Raw genomic sequence first — 20,413 nt, forward strand, 5'->3', positions numbered from 1 at the left:
GAGCGCTCGCTGATTGGCTCAGCGGGTCTGAGTCGGGAGGAACCGGCGACTGCTGTAGTCAGCCTGTCTGAATGCGGTCTCCCATTGAGCGTGCTGAGCCTTTGCCTGGAACTTTTTTCCCTTTTTCGGGATTTGTTTTTACGATACATCAAACAAGACTGGGAAGGTGAAGTTATTTCCAACACACAGGTGGGTTCCTTGTTCATTTATAATTGTAGTATGCTTTGATAATGTAAAAAATAAGTTGCATAACGAAACCCGATGTTGCGCATGCGCGACAATTCCGTTTGCTCTACTTTTCCACTTTTTTTTCCAGTAAAACATGTATTTTAATGTTATGTGACCAGCCAGATTAAAGCAAATGTCTCTTTTGGCAACATTGACCGTTTTTGGTCGCGCAGGTGCAGTTTTTTGTTATGTTTCTAGGCTAATACGTCACTTTTACATAACTGTGTCAGTGTACCGTGCTGTGGATTGCAGGTCAACGTGTGTGTGAATAGCAGGTCACTGTGGGGGAAGTGCCATTTCTCAGCATTTTAATTCTATTTATACGCTCTTTTTGATATCGACCTTCAATCTGATGAAAACAAATATGCCATTTTTATGGATGATTTTAAAATCACTTTTATTTGTCAAAATTCAGTGGCGTTGCCTATACAAATGTATACTAGACACACTCACTGTGAAGCAATATAAGTGTAGGATTTGTGTATATCTTTGCATAATATTTACACACTTGATTCTAAATACTTCAAACTTTCACTCTTGCCTCCAAAATGTGTTGTTCCAGCTCGACCTAGGGAAGTGGTTTTACATTTGTTCTATCAAATACCACTTCAGAAAACACATGGCTCTCTAAGTACCACCATAATGGCTCACAGTATAGCACAGTAGCGCAGTAGGTCTAAGTGTTCATTAAAACAAGGCAGATGTGAAAGCATTGTGGTGTTGCTGGCAAATTGGAGCTAAAGCAAGGAATATTCTGACGTTTTCCCACACAAAAGTTAAATATATACTTTATCTTTGTCGACATTTTACGTGAGTGTTATTCGTGAATTTTTGCCTTCGTTTTAATACAAATTTGCAAAATGCCGTTGCGCATTTTGCAAATTGCGCCCATTGGTATTGTGTTTGCAACAGATGTTATATTTAATAGGTTAGCTTTAGGATTGTTTCAGGATATGTACTTGCAGTAATATTTCTATTTGTTCACTGACGTCTGACATCCTTCTTCTTTCTATTAGTTTAGTTGCTAGAGCTTTGCCCCTGGCTAAGACGCATCCAGGTAGTAATCACTCTAAATGATGTCCTATGTTAATGTCCTCTGATATCTTGTAATACAAAGAGGAAGCATTGGGTTTTGTGCAACAAGGCTGCAGTGGAGCCAAATCCATGTGACTTGAGCGGCAGTTGTATAATGCTGAGATGTGTGTTAGTGACTGCTTCAGAGACTCAGCAGACATACACCGCAGAGCTGCAAGCAGTTGAGTTCACTTCCATTGTGACGCTCTTGTTGTGTGAGTTACATATTTGTGTATCTGAAGCTTTTACGCATTTGTCAAATCCATCGGTAGAGGATTCACAAACGGTAGGAATGGGGTTTTGGTAAGTTGCATCCCAGCTCTTATTCTAATGTCTGGTTCATGTTTTCTTACCTTTTTTAGCTACACATTTGTTTTTTGATTGTGCATAATCCAGTTTCATAATGTTATTCTTTTCAAAGTCTGAACTCTGTTGTGGGATGGACTGTTTATTGTAATGCAATCCTTATTGTATAGATAAAAATGCGATTGAAGGTATAAACAAAATGTAATGTGAACTTATGTAAGTTTGTTTTCAGTGGTAAAGGGAAAGAAATGCGCTTGTTGTCTATTACCTGACTGGTTCTAACCTGTTGACACTACTTGCTTTCTTCTTACTGGTTATTGGCTGCAGCCGATAGGAAGACCCCGCCCCCACTGAGAAGCTTGCTTATTGTTGTCCAGTTTCATAGCCAAGTTATCGTAGTTGCATGCTTACTTACATAGCTGAGAGTGGTGAGATATTGCTAGGGATTAAAGGGACAAGCGGTAGGAAATGGATGGATGGAGAATGAATAAATGGTAATGATGTTATTAGCTCATAAAGAATGAATAGTCTGCCTTGTAATGCCGACTGCACATAACTTCACAGAGCAGACTTTTTAGACGTTCTCCTTTTTAATAAAAGTAAAGACGAAGGATACCTGTGCCTGTAAGACAATTCTACAACTTATTGTTACATAAGATGATGTGTTTAAAATTCCATACACATTGTTGTGAAAAATATTGTCGTTTGTGTGACTTTTAGTAACGAAATATTGCATCAAAAACTACAACAGATTGTACAACAGCGCAGTACTTTATGAAGTAATGTGATAATAATGTACAGCATTTACCTTGGAGGGCAGACGTCTACGGTGTCTCCTGCAAGCTGCTTTTCCGTATTTTCTCTAGTAAATGTCCACTGTTTGGATATGATTTCTATCAACTCATTCTGCTTCAGCATTGTACAGATTAACAGTACGATGCTCCAATTGCTTTGCCAAGTCGTCATTATTATTATTATTATTATTTTTTTTATTCAACGAATACCACCCGCTTCTCTTTCACATTCACTTTCTACATTTCCACGGTTGGAAAAAACAAATTTGTGTCAAATAGTTTTTACCTAACGCCAGCGAGTACGACACCAGATGTTTTGATTAGCTCTTACGGCGACTACCAATTAGGAGGCAGATAACCCGTAAGCCGAAGCACCGCTATAGTGGAAGTTGAATCAACAGTGCCTCTGCAGGTCGCAGTCAAGTTGTGCAGTTATTTTGCTTTGGGATAACATTTAATAAAAGCTGAGATAGGGTCCAGCACCCCCCGTGACCCCAAGAGGAGCTAGCAGTAGAAAATGGATGGATGTATGGAAAATAACTAAATCCCTCCATTTTATGCCCATCCCTATTACAAATGCTCAAGGTTTGTGTTAACTTGTCTTCAAAGATATGTCATAGCCTTTTCATAGCTCTACCTTTCATTGGAAAGAAAAAGGCCAAAGCGTCCCGTGGAAAGGTTGAACCCCAGCTTGATGGCGATTGTGTGTGCACAATGTTAGTATCGACTTATTTTCAAGACAGTGCCCTTTTTTTAGCGCCCCATCCATTCGATCAAAGTTACGACCGTTATTGATTGCTGTTATATTTAGGTTCACACTCTCTGTTGAAGTCTGGTATAATGTCATATACCTGTGTCTTCTTTCTCTGTCCATAGATCGCATTCCCCTTGGTGTGAGGTCATCTCTGTTTACATCCCAGTGTAGTAATTCCATTTGTGCTGCTCCCATGACCGAGATTACCTAATGTCCCATAACCTGCCCTTTGGCCTGTTCCATGTCTGAGAACCGTGACTCACATCCTTACCTCTACTCGACCCTGGACAGCCGGGAGCGGTCCCGTGAAAGAGTCGGCCTTCAGGTGGAGAAAGGGAAGATCTCTCCCTGTTCCCCCATCAGCCAACTTCGCCGCATGGCTAGCAGTTACAACGAGAGTTGTGGCAGGCAGGATGGAGACGACCTGGAACCAGAGCTGGGTTTGGCCTCGGAGGGCAGCGACAGCAGCCACGAGCACCCTACCTCGCCAGGTTCACCCCACGATGATAGGAAGCGGACCCACTTGCACGAAGATGTCGAGATGGCTTGTTCAAGTGGGAGCGGGACAGAATCCCATAGCAACGAATCTCATGGCAATGAGTCCCACGGTAATGAATCTGTGGCCAGCTCCAATGGAAATGGGAAGGATTCTGCTCTCCATACGTCTTCAGGAAGCAACAAGAGGTGAGAGCACTCAAAAGCACTCAGGCACATACAGATATTCTGCCGTTATGTGGAAGTGGACCATCTAGGTCATGGAAGTGGGGATCATTAGATATAATAGAGTGACCATTTTCTTCTGTATGAGTCATGATTGTAATGCCTTCTTCAGACTCTGCAAGACAGGTGACAGCTATAGCAAAGTTTATTCAGGAGAGTCAGGTTTTGTCTTTCTTGAATGAAAAAAATATTTACAGATATGTCATACTCCTAACTGGACTGTGTTGTAGTTGTAATACAAAAAAGGTACATAATATGCCATTTCCAGGAACTTGTATGAAATCTGCGTGTTTTAAGTTACTAAGGCCACGTCAATGTTCACAGCTATTTATTCAAATCATGTTCATGGCCTTCAGGGTAGGGATGTGCCGATCGATTAGCCGCCGAACAGTATTGGACGATTTTTGTGAAAAAGAATGTGATGGCCATTGACGATTAAGGCCTTTCAATGACGATCACAAATGTCGATCCCTTCTGGTTGAAATAGTAGTTTAGTAGTAGTCCCTCAGCACACCAGTAAATTTGTCAACTATTAATTTAGCCCTATTTATCGCCAACAAGGTATTTTCCCCTGACTAAAATGAAACAATAACCAATAAAAAAAGATGCAGATTGACTAAGATGATGACGAAATTAACTAATATTTTAGTCAACGAGACAAAATTTTTGACAGAAACAAAATCAAATCATATTTCTTGTAGACGAGTGGAACAAGTTTGTAGTATGTCCAATCATGGCTCTTAATGCCGGGAGTGAGTTACAAAGGAAAGCCAATCAGATGCTTTTCTTTGTGAGATAAGGAAGTTGTATGCCAAAACATATCTGTAAGCATTTAACAAGTCTCACAAGGTAATATGTGTACACCTGTGAGAAAGAAAAGCCCAGCAGGCACAATAAAATATTACAATGTTGAGAACTTGTTGAATCAGGTTCTGACGTCAAGAAACTCAAACATAACGTTGGAACAACATGCTTTTTAACGACAATTATTCAATGTCAGGTTGTGACATTGATTTGACCATTGAAATTTGGTCATTTCCCAACCAACAACGTGGATTCAACGTTAGACATCAACGTTGTCTCAATTTACAAACAGAACTATTTTGCAAAGTTGTTTAAAAGTCAGTTTTAAAATACATATATGTATACTCAACGTTGTATCAGTGTCTTGCTGGGAGAGGACTGAATTCGACTCAGTTTATTGTAAATTTAGTTGACTAAAATATTGTTAAAAGTTGACTAAAATTATATCAAATAAGATGACTAAATTTAAAAGACAGTGATTAAAACTAAATTAAAAACTGCTATCAAAATTAATACTCAGTCAGGCAGGCGGCTAGCAGTTAATCATGTGTGTTCATAGAAAGTGTAGAGACGCTCCCTGAGTTACTAACAATCACCTCCATCACGGCAAATCATTTGCATTTCTTCATATCTTATGTACCATTATCACCAGAAAATGAAGCTAAACATGTTACACACGGAGATTTGCTGCACTTCTGTCATAACATGTTGTTTATGGTTGCAGCACCAACTCTCACAGCCCCTCACCGCCAAGCAGCTCCAATGCCTTCAGTCTGGTGAGCTCCGAGCAGGACAACCCTTCTACCAGTGGATGCAGGTTAGTGCACTGTGAATTGACTTACTATCTTGCTACATGCATATTCGTTGGTATCAAAGTGTGGGCCAGCAAAAACAATTCTACTTAAAGTTTAGCAAGTGCAGTGGAACCAGGGTTTTCAAACTCAATTGGTTCTTAAAAATGGTTCGTAAACCGAAAAGTTTGTATAGTGAAGCAGAGTTCTCCACACGAATCAACATAAAGTTAGAAGTTAAAAAGAAGAAATAAGAAGTAAACAAGAATAATTGGTTGTAGCCTCGGCAAGAGTCCCTATTTTAGTAAAAAAAACTGCACACTTTGAAGACTATATATCAAGACAACATAACAAAGGGGTAATGGCTCAAAGATGTATTTTTTAACCAAACAACACAAAAACATTACAGCAAGCTTAAATGTCAACACACAAACACACCAGAAGTCTCAGTGGTGCACTCCAAAATGTTAACCATGTGTGGCATTCTTGAACACAGGGATTTTTGGAGTGATAAACGATCAGTGGCTTCATGTAGTCACCACTAGCATTGGCACAAGCTCGAAGCAAGATCCTTCATCGCTTGTGTCCTGGTAGTGCCTTCTAACAATAGTCAGCTGTGTCATCTATTACGGTCTCATCACAATTAAAGACAAACTGCAAAACAAAGCCCCCTTCGCTGATAAAATCGTTGAAGTGAAGGTGCCACTCGCTAAAACGCTAGTTTAAAGTGGTCGTCAACGAGACCTGATCACACAAACGTTTGTACACTGAGGCATGGTTCGCACAAAGGCTTATTTGGTGCCATGTAAAGCTTGGTAAAGTGAAAAGGTTGCAAATAGAGACGTCTGAAAATTGAGGTTTCACTATTTCCTACTTTGTACTGAATGTGCATATGAAAAGAATTACACTATCGCACATCTCCTGTTCTTCCTTCATGATATAAATAGTGTACCAGATCATAGGACAAACTTCCATTATTCCTGCCCTGATCTAAAATGTGACTCGCCTCAGTGCCAATCAAACCCGTCATTCCTCAGCACGTTTTTGTGCCTCCACCACCTCGGAGTGCGCCAGCGTTGGTGAGAGATTTCCCTGACGCACGTGTATTTTGTCTCATGTATGCTCATGCAGCAGCGAACAGTCAGCCAAGGCGAAGACACAGAAGGAACTTTTTAAGACTCTCAGTGAGCTAAAGATGCATCTGCCCCTTGAAAAGCGAAGCAAGGGCAAGTCCACCACCGTCAACACACTCAAATATGCACTGCGCTGTGTCAAGCAAGTGAAAGGTAAGATTTCTTCTTTGCTCGGTCATCTTGTGTCGACCAGCAACGACAGAGACATCAATGTTATCGTGACTTAACATGACTTTTTGATTACACCTTAACTTTGCCGTTTTTTTCCACTCTGCTTCGCAGCCAATGAGGAGTATTATCAAATGCTGATGATAAATGACAGTCAACCGCCTGGATTAGAAGTCTCATCTTACACCATTGAGGAAATCAATAGCATCACTTCAGAATACACCCTCAAAAACACTGTAAGTGCCAGCCAAGACCCCTCACCAGGCAATATAACACCCATCGTGGATGTTGCCTCTTTCTTTGTACTGTCACAAATATATATTTAGTCTGTTGCTCTTTTATAATGAACAGTTTTGTAGTTTGAGAGTGAGCGACACTAAACTTTCTGAAACCTTGTCTCCTCTAGGATATATTTGCCGTGGCCGTTTCACTCATCACAGGGAAGATAGTTTACATTTCCGATCAGGCAGCGTCCATCTTAAACTGCAAGCGGGAAGTGTTCCATAACGCCAAGTTTGTGGAATTCCTAACGCCGCAGGACGTCAGCGTGTTCTACAGCTTTACTACGCCGTACCGCTTGCCCTCATGGAGCATGTGCACCGGAGCAGGTAACAGCAGTTTGAAAAGTGGTCTAAACCATAGCATTTACGGTGCTTCCGGAAAGTATTTATGCACTTCACTTTTTTCACATTTTATTATATTACAGTGGGGCTCTTGTGGGGCGGTATGGCTTGGTTGGTAGATTGGCCCTGCCAGCAACTTGAGGGTTCCAGGTTCGATCCCCACTTCCGCCATACTAGTCACTGCTGTTGTGTCCTTGCGCAAGACACTTTACCCACCTGCTCCCAGTGCCACCCACACTGGTTTATATATAACTTAGATATTGGGTTTTCACTATAGCGCTTTGAGTCACTAGAGAAAATCACTTTATAAAAATAATTCACTTCACTACAGCCTTAACCCCAAATCAGGGATTCTCAAACTTTGGTACGGATACCACTAGTGGTACATGGTCTCCATCTAGTGGTACGCCAAATAATCACTTCATTAAATATTCAAACACAGTGTTACTGGTTAAACTGTGTGTAATGTTACAATGGCCAAAAATATTGAATATTCTTGTTAAATAAAATCTCTGCCTCTCTGCCTAATACTTAGGCCTATTATGGTACTGTATTTCAATGCTGGTGATTATGGTGGTACTTGGAGAGCCAAGTGTTTTCTGAGGCGGTAAACAGTTTGAGAACCACTGTCTTAAATGAAGTAAATACATTTATGTCCTCAAAACTCTACACAATACTCCATAATGACAATGTGAAAAGGTTTTCTCCAAAATTTAGCAAATGTATTAAAAAAATCCCATGTACATAAGTATTCACAGCCTTTGCACAATACTTTTTTTAACGCACCTTTAGCAGAAATTACAGCCTCAAGTGTTTGTGAATACGATACCACATGTCCATGTGATTTGTTTTTATTTCTTTTATTTATAATAAATATGCAAAAAAAAAATATTAACATTTTTCACATTGTTCTTATAGGGTATTTTACTTTGAGGACAAATATTAATTTATTCTCTTTTGGAATAACGCTGAACATAACAAAATGTGGAAAAAGTGGAAAAAACTGTCAATACTTTCTGGATGCACTGTATACCAAGGATGTCCTTGAGCCATTATTTGTAAACTCCAGGGAAAATAAGTGATTGTTGTTGATCTTATACATACTGCACATTCCTCTTTCTTCATCATTGATGATGACAAATTATGCGAGTTGTATCCCAGCTGTCTCTACATCAAGCACGTGGAGAACCCACATGTAACCCCAATGACATCACCTGTGCACACATATAAGCTTCCATTTCCTTCACGAGCCACCTACTAACACATGCTTGCCCCCACGTATCACATTTTTTATTAGCATGATCAATCACACCTTAACAAATTGCTGGCTGCACACTCACAGCCACCTGCCACACTGTTTTTATTAGGATGATCATCAGTTTGTTTAGAGGCTGACATCTTAGCCATACTTCTCATGTTTGGTTCATTGCTGCCTGTTTGAATAGCATGTTGAGTTTGTACAGTGGAACCTCGATTTGTGAACTTAATTGGTTCTAAAACAGGGTTCGTAAATCAAAAACTTTGTGTAGTGAAGCAAATGTCTCCATAAGAAACAATGTAAACATGAATAATGAGATCCAGCCTCGAAAAAAGTTCCAATTTTAGTTAAGGTTTGTACTCTTAAAACAAAATGTAAAGCGCCATACAGTACTGGATATCAAACAAACATAAAACGGAGCTGATGGATCAACTGTCACTTCGTCAACAAGCCAAAACAACGACGACCAGCTGAACCGTGCTGTGCGCGCCGCTCTGTCAACACGCGCACACACACAGAATTCCCCTAGGTGCCCTCACGAGCGATCAGAAATCACAAAAATCTTTAACTTTAATAATGTAGCAACATGTTAGTTAAACATTTTAAAAGTAAAATTCACTAACAGTACATTAACATCAGCCAAAGAGCAGCTCACGAGAGGAGAGAAAGGAGCAGACAGAGGGACAGAGGGGAAGGGGTTATGAGCTATGTGTGTATGCTCTCGAAAGTTTTGCCGCTGAATGAGTGGTAGTCTCCTCCGCTGTGATATAAGTCCGTTTTGGCATATTTTTCCAGAAAAGCCTGTTCTCATCACAATTAAAAACTTGATGTGGCACGAAGCCAGCTTCATCAACAAGAGCAAGCACAAAATGACTGCCAGCGGGACACAACAGGAATACATTTTCGTACACAGAGACATGGTTCGCACACAGAGGCGCATTTGGCACGATCTATAAGTTCATAAACCAAAAAGTTAGCAAATAGAGGGGTTTGTAAATCGAGGTTACACTGTATTTATTAATCTGGAGTTTTATGTGCTAAAAAGTCATTTTTGCATTATAAATCTTCAGATGACCAAAGTGTCAGGAAATGACAGAGCTGCCAAGTCGGTCTATTTTTATATGAAACCTTTTAGTCGGATTGTTAAAGGTCATCTTACTGGCTTCAATTTTGGTCGCATACAGATTCAACGGTTGGGCGATTATGGAAACACTGATATATTCGCCCCTCTCCTTCCTTTGTCTTATTCAGAGTCGTCTCCCACGGAGTGCATGCAGGAGAAGTCCTTCTTTTGCCGCATCAGGTGAGTGACAGTTCAGCAGCTTCTGTGATTCATACATTTCCTGCTCAATCAATCTCTGAGTAAAAAAGTAGCACTGTGCATGAGCAAATAGTGTACCATGCTGGTTAGCAGCTGTGAGATTAGTTTCCATCGAGTTAGTTTGGAGTATTCAACTTTGGTATTTGTGGCAGGAGGGTCACTAATAAATGTATGGTAAACACCAATATCAAACATGATCAAAAGGTTGGGCTCAACTGCTTTTTAGGTTTTTTCAATTCCATGTCCTATTTCTCATGCACAAATTAAATAAAGCTTTCAATTTCAACAATTAATTTGAATTGTCACATGTATTACAGTGGTGGAAAGGAGCATGACGGCGACCTGCAGTACTACCCTTTCCGCATGACTCCTTACCTGATGAAAGTCCAAGATGCGGAGCTGTCTGAGGAGCAGTTTTGCTGCCTCCTTCTGGCAGAGAGGGTGCACTCGGGTTATGAAGGTGAGACCTCTGGACACTGAGAAGTGGCCTCCGTTGTCGCTTAATTGAACAACACTGCACACAAATTATTAAAAAAATGTTCTAATGTTTTTTTTTCTTCTTCTCTTGTCTGTTCCCAGCTCCCAGAATCCCTCATGACAAGCGCATTTTCACCACCACACATACACCTAATTGTGTTTTCCAGGATGTGGATGAGAGGTGAGTGGAGTTTTACAAGCTCTATAAGGCTGATGGAGTGAATATTGTAAATTAATGTTTTTAACACGTGGTCTTTTCCACCATCAGGGCTGTTCCACTCTTAGGATACCTTCCCCAAGACTTGATTGGGACTCCGGTGCTGCTCAATCTGCACCCAAATGACAGACCACTCATGCTGGCTGTGCATCGCAGAAGTAAGCATCTGTTTCATTCACTTGTACCACCAAAATATAATAGTTTTTAAAAAATACACTTACGTAATTTGAGACCCCCATTAAATTAGATGGACTTGTCACTCTGTATTTTAATGTATTTGCATCTCACACACGGTTTGCCTTACACCAACAGTCCTGCAGTGTGCTGGCCAACCATTTGACCAGTCCTCCATTCGCTTCTGTGCGAGAAACGGCGAATACATCACGGTGGACACCAGCTGGTCCAGCTTCGTTAACCCCTGGAGCCGCAAGGTCTCTTTTGTCATCGGCAGGCACAAAGTCCGCATGTAAGTGTGCACAGAAGTTATGCAACCCCTCCTTAGTAGCCAGTATTGTGCAACACTATTTAACATTATGACGTGAATGCTGACAATTATATTTTCTTAGGCTCTATAAGAATGAACACATTTTCTGATTTTGTGTAACATGACAAGTGTCTCTTTAAGTGTTAATGTTGATGTTGCAGGGGTCCTGTGAACGAAGATGTTTTTGCAGCAATGGCTTTCAATGAAGGGAAGATGATGGACTCCGACATCCAGGAAATTAGTGAACAGATCCACAGGCTATTACTACAAGTATGTACACACATCAGATGATATTTCAACACACGTTTACACGTTTGTCACTTTTCTTAAATTACAACTCCCTTTATCCTCAGCCTGTTCATAACATGGGCTCCAGTGGTTACGGTAGCCATGGCAGCAATGGTTCACATGAACAACTGGTGAGCATCAGCTCGTCCAGTGAAAGCAATGGGAATGTCATGGCGGGAAACACGACGGAGGAGACGAGGAAAGCCAAACCTACCCGGACATTTCAGGAGATCTGTAAGGGAGTTCACATGCTGAAGAACCAGGACTCTCATGGGTGCCTGCGCTCCCCTCCACCCTCGCCTGCTCCCTCCACGTCCAAACCAGAGCAAAAAAAAACAGCTGACGGTGAGTACAGTGTTTGCACCCTGTTCATGGTATGGAATAACGCTGTTAATTGGAAGGTTTGGCAGTCGATTGCGCTTTATAGAAGCTGGCGGTCAGGGGTGCACAAACTTTTTCCACCGAGGGCCGCACACTGAAGGATCAAAGGATGCAGGGGCCATTTAGATGCATTTCTTTTTTAAAGCCAATACGAAAAGATGGAAAAAACAAAATAACAGCCTGAATGTCAGCTTTGTGTTATTAGCAAAGCTGCATGATTGATATTGGATAAATAGTTATCATGTTATCAGTTCTAATGAGGTAAAATTAGCTGTATTGAGCTCATTGTAAACAAACATGTAGTCGGATCGTTTGTGACTTCTTTTACTGTTTCAGAGAAATTATTTTCCGTGCTATTTGTACCCAAAACATTTTGAAGCGGAAGAAAAAGTCAATAAAAAACATTACGCTGCATTCAACACATCAAATCTTATCACCCACCTGAAACACCAGCCTTGCTACAAGTGTTTTGGAAAGTTATGGGGCAATCGCTGCTAAAGAAGCTGCCCCAAAGCCAGCCATTCGGTTACCAGAATCTTTCTTAAGCCAGCAAGAAGAAATCTGTATTCGTATTGACTTGATATTATATACATTTTGCATTCCTAGTTTTTAGCGTGAACATTGCAACTTTATACATAATTGCTCTTTTATTCAGGTTTTTATGTGTTATTTTGTAATGGTATTTTTAGAATATGTAGCAAGCCTTTGAAAAACGTGCTGCGGGCGACACGTTTGACACCCCTGTACTGTACTGTATTGTATGTTTTTCTGATACGTTCTTGTTTTTATGTGGGACAGGAGTCGCTCAAAAGAATTCAATGGTGCGTCTGAAGGAATCAGCCCACCCTCTGCAGGCCAGAGACAGTAATGCAGCCAGCATGGACGACTACACCTGCAAAGACCAGACTGTCTGCTCCTACCAGCAGATTAGCTGCCTTGACAGTGTCATCCGGTAAGTGTGTGTGTATGATTACTAAGGTTAAGACCTCAAAGGAGTTAATGACTTAAGGAAATATCTATTTTCTTCTGTTTTCCAGTTACCTGGAGAGTTGTAACATCCCCCTCACAGTGAAAAGAAAATACCAGTTTTCTTCAAATACCACCTCCACCAATTCAGATGATGACAAAAAGTGTACTGAGGACAATGCACAAGTGCCTGGGTGTTCCAACACAGGTGTGTGAAAAGTCCTGACCAGACACACACAGACAAACACATGTGCACACACACGCACACACACAGAGCTCACATGTGCCTCATCAAGGACACTCGATCAATGTTTTTTTTTGGTTTGGGTGCCCTTTCACTGGATTTAGTGATCGGCTAACAGTCACTCTCTTCCGCTAGATTCTTTAATGCTCGACGGCCAGCCTGGACTTTCAAACATGAAAGCACCAAAGAAACCTCCATCAGGGGCAGTTGTGGTTGGCGCCCCTCTGGGACCACTCCCTTTACCCAGCAAGGCTGAAAGCGTTGTGTCAATCACATCTCAGTGTAGCTATAGCAGCACAATTGTGCATGTGGGAGACAAGAAGCCTCAACCGGAGTCTGGTAGGTCCACTGCATGCATCACAGCTTACTATAGCAGTCCCTACGAGATAGCTTGCAATCGCAGTATAGGGTTGACACCAGATGATTGGACGCTACGATTTACAAAGACAACAGTGCTGCTTTATTGCCTTATAACAAGGCCGTTCTTTTGTTGAAGAATTATGATATAGTGAACGCTTGAAAAAACGCAGCTTTCACACATGTGCTTAACAGTTTGCTTTGCAATTTCACCCAAAAGTTAGTTATGCAAAATTGATTTGATATGATATGAGTGCTTGATAGGTATTATTGTGGTGTTTTGGCAGAAATAATTGAGGATGTGGCCGAGAGCCCTGCACCGCCGGCTCCACCCGTCAGTGTGGTGTCTCCACTTAGCCAGGAGAAAGAAGCCTACAAGAGGTTGGGACTGACCAAGCAGGTACTGGCAGCCCACACGCAGAAAGAGGAGCAGGCCTTCCTAAATCGCTGCCGAGAGCTGCGTAATGCTAAGACTTTCCAGAAGGACTGTTCCACGCGCCTGCACAAGCAGAAGGGTCCAGACAATCCTCAAGGTAAACCTTGTTTCACAGCATTAACACAAGACTGCCGGCTTTGGTTAATGTATATTGCGTCTCTTTAGAACCTGTTGGACTTTGCAGCGCCGCCAAACAGGGCACCACCAGGCCAGAGACTGTTGCCAAGAAGGGAAACCGCAACAGGAAGTCCAAAAAGCCCCGCATGAAGCATCCCGATTCATCGGACAGTGCCGTGTCACACCGCAAACCCCGCCCCCCTCTCCAGGGCCTCAACCAAACATCCTGGTCCCCGTCGGAAGCGTCCCTGTCGGCTTTCAACGTGTCCTACCCAGCAATGGTGCCTGCCTACCAGCTCTACCCGCCGGCACCTGCTGCTGCCCCTGCACAGGTCGCCCATCCTGACCCCACCCTTTCCACTGGTTTTGTGGAGGGCCCGAGCACACAAGCTCCTCCTGCCGCCTCTTCCTTTCCTGCCCCCATTGTTACGCCTATGGTGGCTTTGGTGCTACCAAATTACCTCTTCCCTCAACTTGGACCGATTGGCCAGATGGGGGCTGCTCCCAGACCAGCGTTTTTCCCGGAGCAGACGCAAACGCAACCTCAGTTTAATGGCCAGCAACCCTTTCAGCCGCAGCAGCCAGCATACACCATGCAATCCCAACCTCCCTTCACCAGTCAACAGATTTTCCCGGTGCCGACTGCCTTCCCAACCCAGCCACCTTTCCAGCCTCGCCCGCCGGCCTTCACCCCCCAGCAGACCTTCACTACGCAGCCATCTTTCGCTGTGCCGACTCCATTTGTGGCTCAAGCACCCTATCCGGCTCAGCCCTTCGCTTACGGCCTAAACACACCGCCCCCTAAAGCCGCGGGTGCAGAACCCCGAGAGGGTGCAGCTTCTCGCTCCTCCACCCCTGCATCAGGTGCACGCGAGCGCACCACATCATCGCCCACGCTGTTCGAGTCGCGGTGCAGCTCGCCCCTTCAACTCAATCTGCTCAGCATGGAGGAGGGCCAGCGCTCGGTGGAGCGGCAGGACAGCACAGCGCCCTCTGCTGGTCTTCAGGGCGCTGGCGGCGTCGTGGCTTCTGTTGCTGCAGTCAAACTTGAAACTCTTCAAAAGGTGAGGGAAACAAGTGTGTGGATCTTGTAGTACTCGATTGAGCCGAATCAATTATGATCACGGTTCCGTTGCATTGTGTAAGTTGTTTTTGTTTTTTTGTCATGGAATATCCAGGAGTATCCAGAAGATGGCGCTCATAGTGACGGTCATTCCTCATCATGTGACCTGCTGAATATACTGCTCCAAGAGCAGGAGGACTCCCACTCTGGCACCGGCTCCGCAACCTCTGGCTCCATGGGCTCGGGATCAGGATCTGGATCGGGCTCAGGTTCAGGCTCGGCTTGCAATGGCTGCGGCACATCGGCGAGCGGAGCCTCGGGCAGCAGAACAGGTTTGTCAAAAAGTGCTAATCCAAGCAAAAAGGATTAATAATCAAAGTTTATTTTATGACTGATGGTTTTTTTTTGTTTTTTCAAAACCTCAAATAGGGAGCAGCAACACAAGCAAATACTTTGGAAGTGTTGATTCATTGGAACAAGACCCCAAGACCAAGGCCAAAGCCAAGACAAGAGGAACAGGAGACTGTGATGCAGGCCTATCACCGGCCAAGATGTCCGCCAGTGGGGAGGGAGAGCATTTAATCAAATATGTTCTCCAAGAGCCTGTTTGGCTGCTCATGGCCAATGCTGACGACAAGGTCATGATGACCTATCAAATGCCATCCAGGTGAGTCACAGAAAAAAATTTAGGTATATGAAACTTTGAAGTTTTCCAGAAAAAATGTAATTGATTGCACCAACTGTTTAGAACAGGTGTGTCAACCTGACTTCAATGAGGGTCTCCAAGCATGACTCATACAGTGTGTTACATAGTCCATATTGTGAACTCACTTGCAAAAACCTTTTCTGACAAAGTGATATCACAGATGGCTGACGTGTAAATGTTTTGCTGTTCCACAGGGACATTCAGAAGGTTCTGCGGGAAGACAAGGAAAGACTGAGGCAAATGCAGAAGAACCAGCCCCACTTCACCCCAGACCAGCGGCGAGAGCTGCTGGAGGAGCACCCCTGGATGAGAAGAGGGGGTCTACCAGCTACTATCAATGTGAAGGTCAGAACTACATTTTTATACTCATTTGTCAGACTTTCATGGGGAGGTTTTAACCAATACATGATGATATTTCGAGGAACAAATGATGCTGTGTTATGTGCGTATAAGTTGAATTAGGAAGTGGAGTTATGATGCAGAGTTGCAACAATAATAATAATAATACACAGTCCCATTATTAGGGGCGTACGATACAGATGGAGCCTTGACTATTTGCCGATGTTAGAGCCGATAAGATATCAGTACAAATCATGCATCCTTGTATTATTTTGTAATGTGGGATGTTAAAAAAGTCATGATCAAGTGAAATTAGTCAAAAAGAGAACAATAGTAGGTATAAAAACATGTGCCTATTTATTATTAACCACCTGGAATGGACGTAAGCTGTCTTAAAGTTGAAGTGAGTGGCAATTGCTTTTTTGGCGACACGTAGTGGCTACAATAATTAAGTTATGCTCATGACGCAGTAAGTTGAATGATGCGGACACGTTGGTTACTGGATACTTTTTAATATGCTCCTGCCTCAGAGGCGCAGCAGGACTGCTTGTATCGGAGATTTTGGATGCAAGTTGATAGGATATGAGGCTTGATTTTTTTTTTTTTATATCTGATTTCAAGAAGGGATCGGGACAGCCCTAAACAATCTCAATGAAAACACAGGGACATGACTAAGGCGTGAATTATTAACTAAATACAGTTGTTCCTGGCCACTTTAAATATTGCGGTTTAACCACATTGTGAATATTTAGTATTTTTTGAAAGTATATTCTAAAAAAAATGATGGTCTTAAATTAAGCATTTTAGTCATAAAAAAATGATTAAAGAATATCAATACTACAGTAGTATTGGGCACTTGATGAGACCAAACCAATCAGATCACTCTGTTAATTATCGTGGCCACTGATTGGCCCAGCCTTAAGCAGCATTACTATACACCCAGCAGCCACAAGACATTAAAATGCAACACGGAACAACACAGGAGGTCCTTCATACCGACAGCCATCAGACTGTATAATGCATATGTTCCTTCTTAAATGCATTTAAATGTAGAATATGTGTAGAATATATTTATAATATTCATAAATCATATATTACATATATAATATGTCATATTATATTTATTATTATTATTGTTTATTGTGAGCGAACTGTGGTGATGAATTACCCCCAGGGATCAATAAAGTACTTTCTATTCTATTCTATCTATTCTTCTAAAACAACGTTGACAACTTGTTGGACTAGGTCCTGATGTTGAAACAATTTGCTTTTTGGCGACATTTATTCAATGTCAGGTTGTGATGTTGATTTGACCTTTGGAAATTTGGTCATTTCCCAACCAACAACGTGGATCTAACGTTAGACATCAACATTGCCTCAATATACGAATACAACTATTTTGCAGTGTTGTTTCAAAGTCAGTTTTAAAGGACGTGTATGCATAATCAACGATGTATCAATTTCTTGTACCTGCTGGGTTGGACTAACAGAGTAGCAGACTAATTGTCAAATTGAGATATGCAGACCAGTTGCCAGCTGGCAATTAGCGCTCTAGTTGCCATCTAGCTATTAGCAGACTAGTGTCCAGCTTGCTATTAGTGCTTTAGTTGCCAACTAGTAATTTGCACACTGGTTGATTAGCAGACTAGTTGTCAAATTGAGATTCGCAGACCAGTTGCCAGCTAACATTTAGTGCTTTAGTTGCCATTTAGCGATTAGCAGACTAGTGTCCAGCTAGCTATTAGTGCTTTAGTTGCCAACTAGTAATTTGCACACTGGTTGCTAACTAGCGATTAGTGGTTTAGTTCCTAACTAGCAATTTGTCGGCCAGTTGCAAGCTCGTGATTAGCTCTTTCGTTTCCAGGCAGCGATTAGCGCTGTTGTTGCTACCTCGCAATTAGACTGCCAGTTGCAAGCTAGCGATTAGTGCTCTAGTTCCCAGCGAGGTATTAGCAGCACTACTATTATATGAATGTCTTAGTATTGCATAATAACAAGGAGCCTTTATCACCAGTTTGATATAAAACACTTTGTTTTGTCAGTATAAAATCAGTTTGGGCGACCTTGGCCTGGACAACGTTGAAGACTCCTGATCTGAAGTATGTCCATGACCCACAAGGCTTGTTATTAACATGTTAGTTTGTGTTTCCAGGAGTGTCTGTACTGCAAAGACGTTGTGGAGGCCCCCATCACAGAGACCCTGCCTGACATGGACATGTGCGAGCTGCGGGAGGAGCTGAGCCAAGAGTGCGAGAACACTCACAGCCAATCAGAGGAGCTGAAAGCCAAACTACATTCTGGCTCCTGAGTTTGTTCAGCGCCCAGCAGGGGGACTCACTCAACCAGCCACGGACCCTTAAAAACACTCATATTGCAAATATGTGACAAAAAAAAAAAAAGATCTTGTGCCTGCTGGCCGTGCTCGACACTTGTAAACACACACGAACTGAAGTAGTGTGTGTTTGTGTCGACCCTGTGACAGACACTTGTAAACACACACAAACTGAAGTAGTGTGTGTTTGTGTCGACCCTGTGACAGACACCTGTAAACACACACAAACTGAAGCAGTGTGTGTTTGTGTCGACCCTGTGACAGACACCTGTAAACACACACAAACTGAAGCAGTGTGTGTTTGTGTCGACCCTGTGACAGACACCTGTAAACACACACAAACTGAAGCAGTGTGTGTTTGTGTCGACCCTGGGACAGACGAGATCGAGGTCGGACCATGCGAGGCCTTGAGCTGCTGTCTCACACAAACATTTTCCTCAAAGACGATGTGAAAACAATCACAGCTATCTTCACAAAAAACACTCTTTGTTTCCCCATCAGGAATTTGACAGGATGTTGTCAACAGGGACCTATGCTTGCACAGCCTCACCTACTGTACATGCAGTCGGACTGTAACTGGCGACCATCCCGTGACACAAACTAACCTTATTTATTTTTCCGCTCCGACAAAGACTCCAGTTTTATCCAGCTACAGCCAAATCACTTGACGGATGTATATTACAGTACATGTTTCATGTCCAGGTCACTTTAGCCTTAGCTCGTTTACATTGGAGCATACAGCCTCCAAGTAAAGAAGGCATTTGCATACCGTTGGCAATATTATTTTTTCTCCGAATTGCCAGATATTGCAAAAAATGTATCCACAAGCGACATGCACTTGGTAGAGAAAAAAGGGAGTTATCCGCTCCTGAAGAGAGAATGATGTAGCTAACAAGGGGACCACGGGGAAGAAATGGTGCAGAGACAAGACACCCTGCTGGGGCAAGACTTGTGAATGTATCCCAGACCGGACCAAGGACGTCTCACTAGCTTAGTTTAGGGATTCACATTTTTATACACTTTTTTTTTTTTGTATATTTGTAATTGAAGTAAAGCTGGATTAAACACGTGTTTGTGACAATTCCATTGCCCGGTGGACTTGAGGCGCCACGTGCAATGGAGGGAACACCGCAGATGCTCTTTTGTCTCCATTCCAAGTGGGAGGCGAACACCGCTGGTGTATAAAAAGAAACACCCACAATGCAAATGTGGCTAAAAGAAATGTTGTTACGCCTTACTGTTTGTCACAAAGAGGGAAGTCAATATTTATTCAATGACCAGCTGGTGTGTGTATGTGTGTGTGTGTGTGTGAGAGAGGAGGCAGCTTGGTCCTGTAAATGCATACGCACCATACTGGCACATATTGTGTGTGTGTTTGGTTGTGTACATTGGTTTCATCGCCGTATGAATGTATGAATCTTGATGTATGTATGAAATTATAGTGCGGTTATGTGCAATTTTGTAGGAAAGAATTCATGTTTGAAACATGGAAACCGTTGTAATAAAATTGGAAAACTATTGAAACTCTTGTGCTTTATTCATACGTTCAACCAAAAAAAAAAAAAAAAAAGTGTCGGCTGCATAAGTTCATTGATTATTAAAGGCCTACTGGAACCCACTACTACCGACCACGCAGTCTGATAGTTTATATAACAATGATGAAATATTAACATTGCAACACATGCCAATACGGCCGGTTTAGTTTACTAAATTACAATTTTAAATTTCCCTCTGAGTTTCTTGTTGAAATCGAGGAATGATGACGCGAGTTTGTGACGTCTCAGGTTGTAGCGGACATATTAGCCCAGCACCACTTACGGCTAAAAGTCGTCTCTTAATCGCATAATTACACAATAATTTGGACATCTGTGTTGCTGAATCTTTTGCAATTTGTTCAATTAATAATGGAGACTATAAAGAAGAATGCTGTTGGTGGACAGCGGTGTATTGCAGCTGCCTTTAGCACCGAAACACAGCCTGTTTTCCTTTGTTTGTTGTGAAGCTTTAACAGAGAGCGGTCAAGCAAACATGT

At 42.3% G+C, this 20,413-nt stretch overlaps 1 protein-coding gene across 4 annotated transcripts; it reads left to right on the forward strand.

Annotated features, from left to right (window-relative positions):
• The first annotated feature begins 37 nt into the window (after positions 1-37).
• Positions 38-19,905, forward strand: LOC133564524 (period circadian protein homolog 2-like). 4 transcript variants are annotated; one of them, XM_061918888.1, is made up of 22 exons: positions 38-189; positions 3,279-3,840; positions 5,405-5,497; positions 6,603-6,757; positions 6,887-7,008; positions 7,179-7,380; positions 9,905-9,956; positions 10,292-10,434; positions 10,554-10,632; positions 10,720-10,826; positions 10,981-11,134; positions 11,314-11,422; positions 11,506-11,785; positions 12,620-12,773; positions 12,859-12,995; positions 13,167-13,370; positions 13,676-13,921; positions 13,990-15,005; positions 15,120-15,336; positions 15,434-15,671; positions 15,905-16,055; positions 18,202-19,905. In XM_061918888.1, the coding sequence occupies exons 2-22, from the start codon at positions 3,398-3,400 to the stop codon at positions 18,355-18,357; spliced, it is 4,458 nt and encodes a 1,485-aa protein (XP_061774872.1). In that variant the 5' UTR covers positions 38-189; positions 3,279-3,397; the 3' UTR covers positions 18,358-19,905. The 4 variants fall into 4 exon arrangements, with proteins under 4 accessions (XP_061774872.1, XP_061774875.1, XP_061774873.1 ...); XM_061918889.1 differs by lacking the exon at positions 38-189 and adding an exon at positions 1,487-1,605; XM_061918890.1 differs by lacking the exon at positions 38-189 and adding an exon at positions 1,494-1,517.
• Positions 19,906-20,413: the final 508 nt, after the last annotated feature.

The sequence above is a fragment of the Nerophis ophidion genome, linkage group LG13 (genome assembly GCF_033978795.1).
Source record: "Nerophis ophidion isolate RoL-2023_Sa linkage group LG13, RoL_Noph_v1.0, whole genome shotgun sequence".
NCBI lineage: Eukaryota > Metazoa > Chordata > Actinopteri > Syngnathiformes > Syngnathidae > Nerophis > Nerophis ophidion.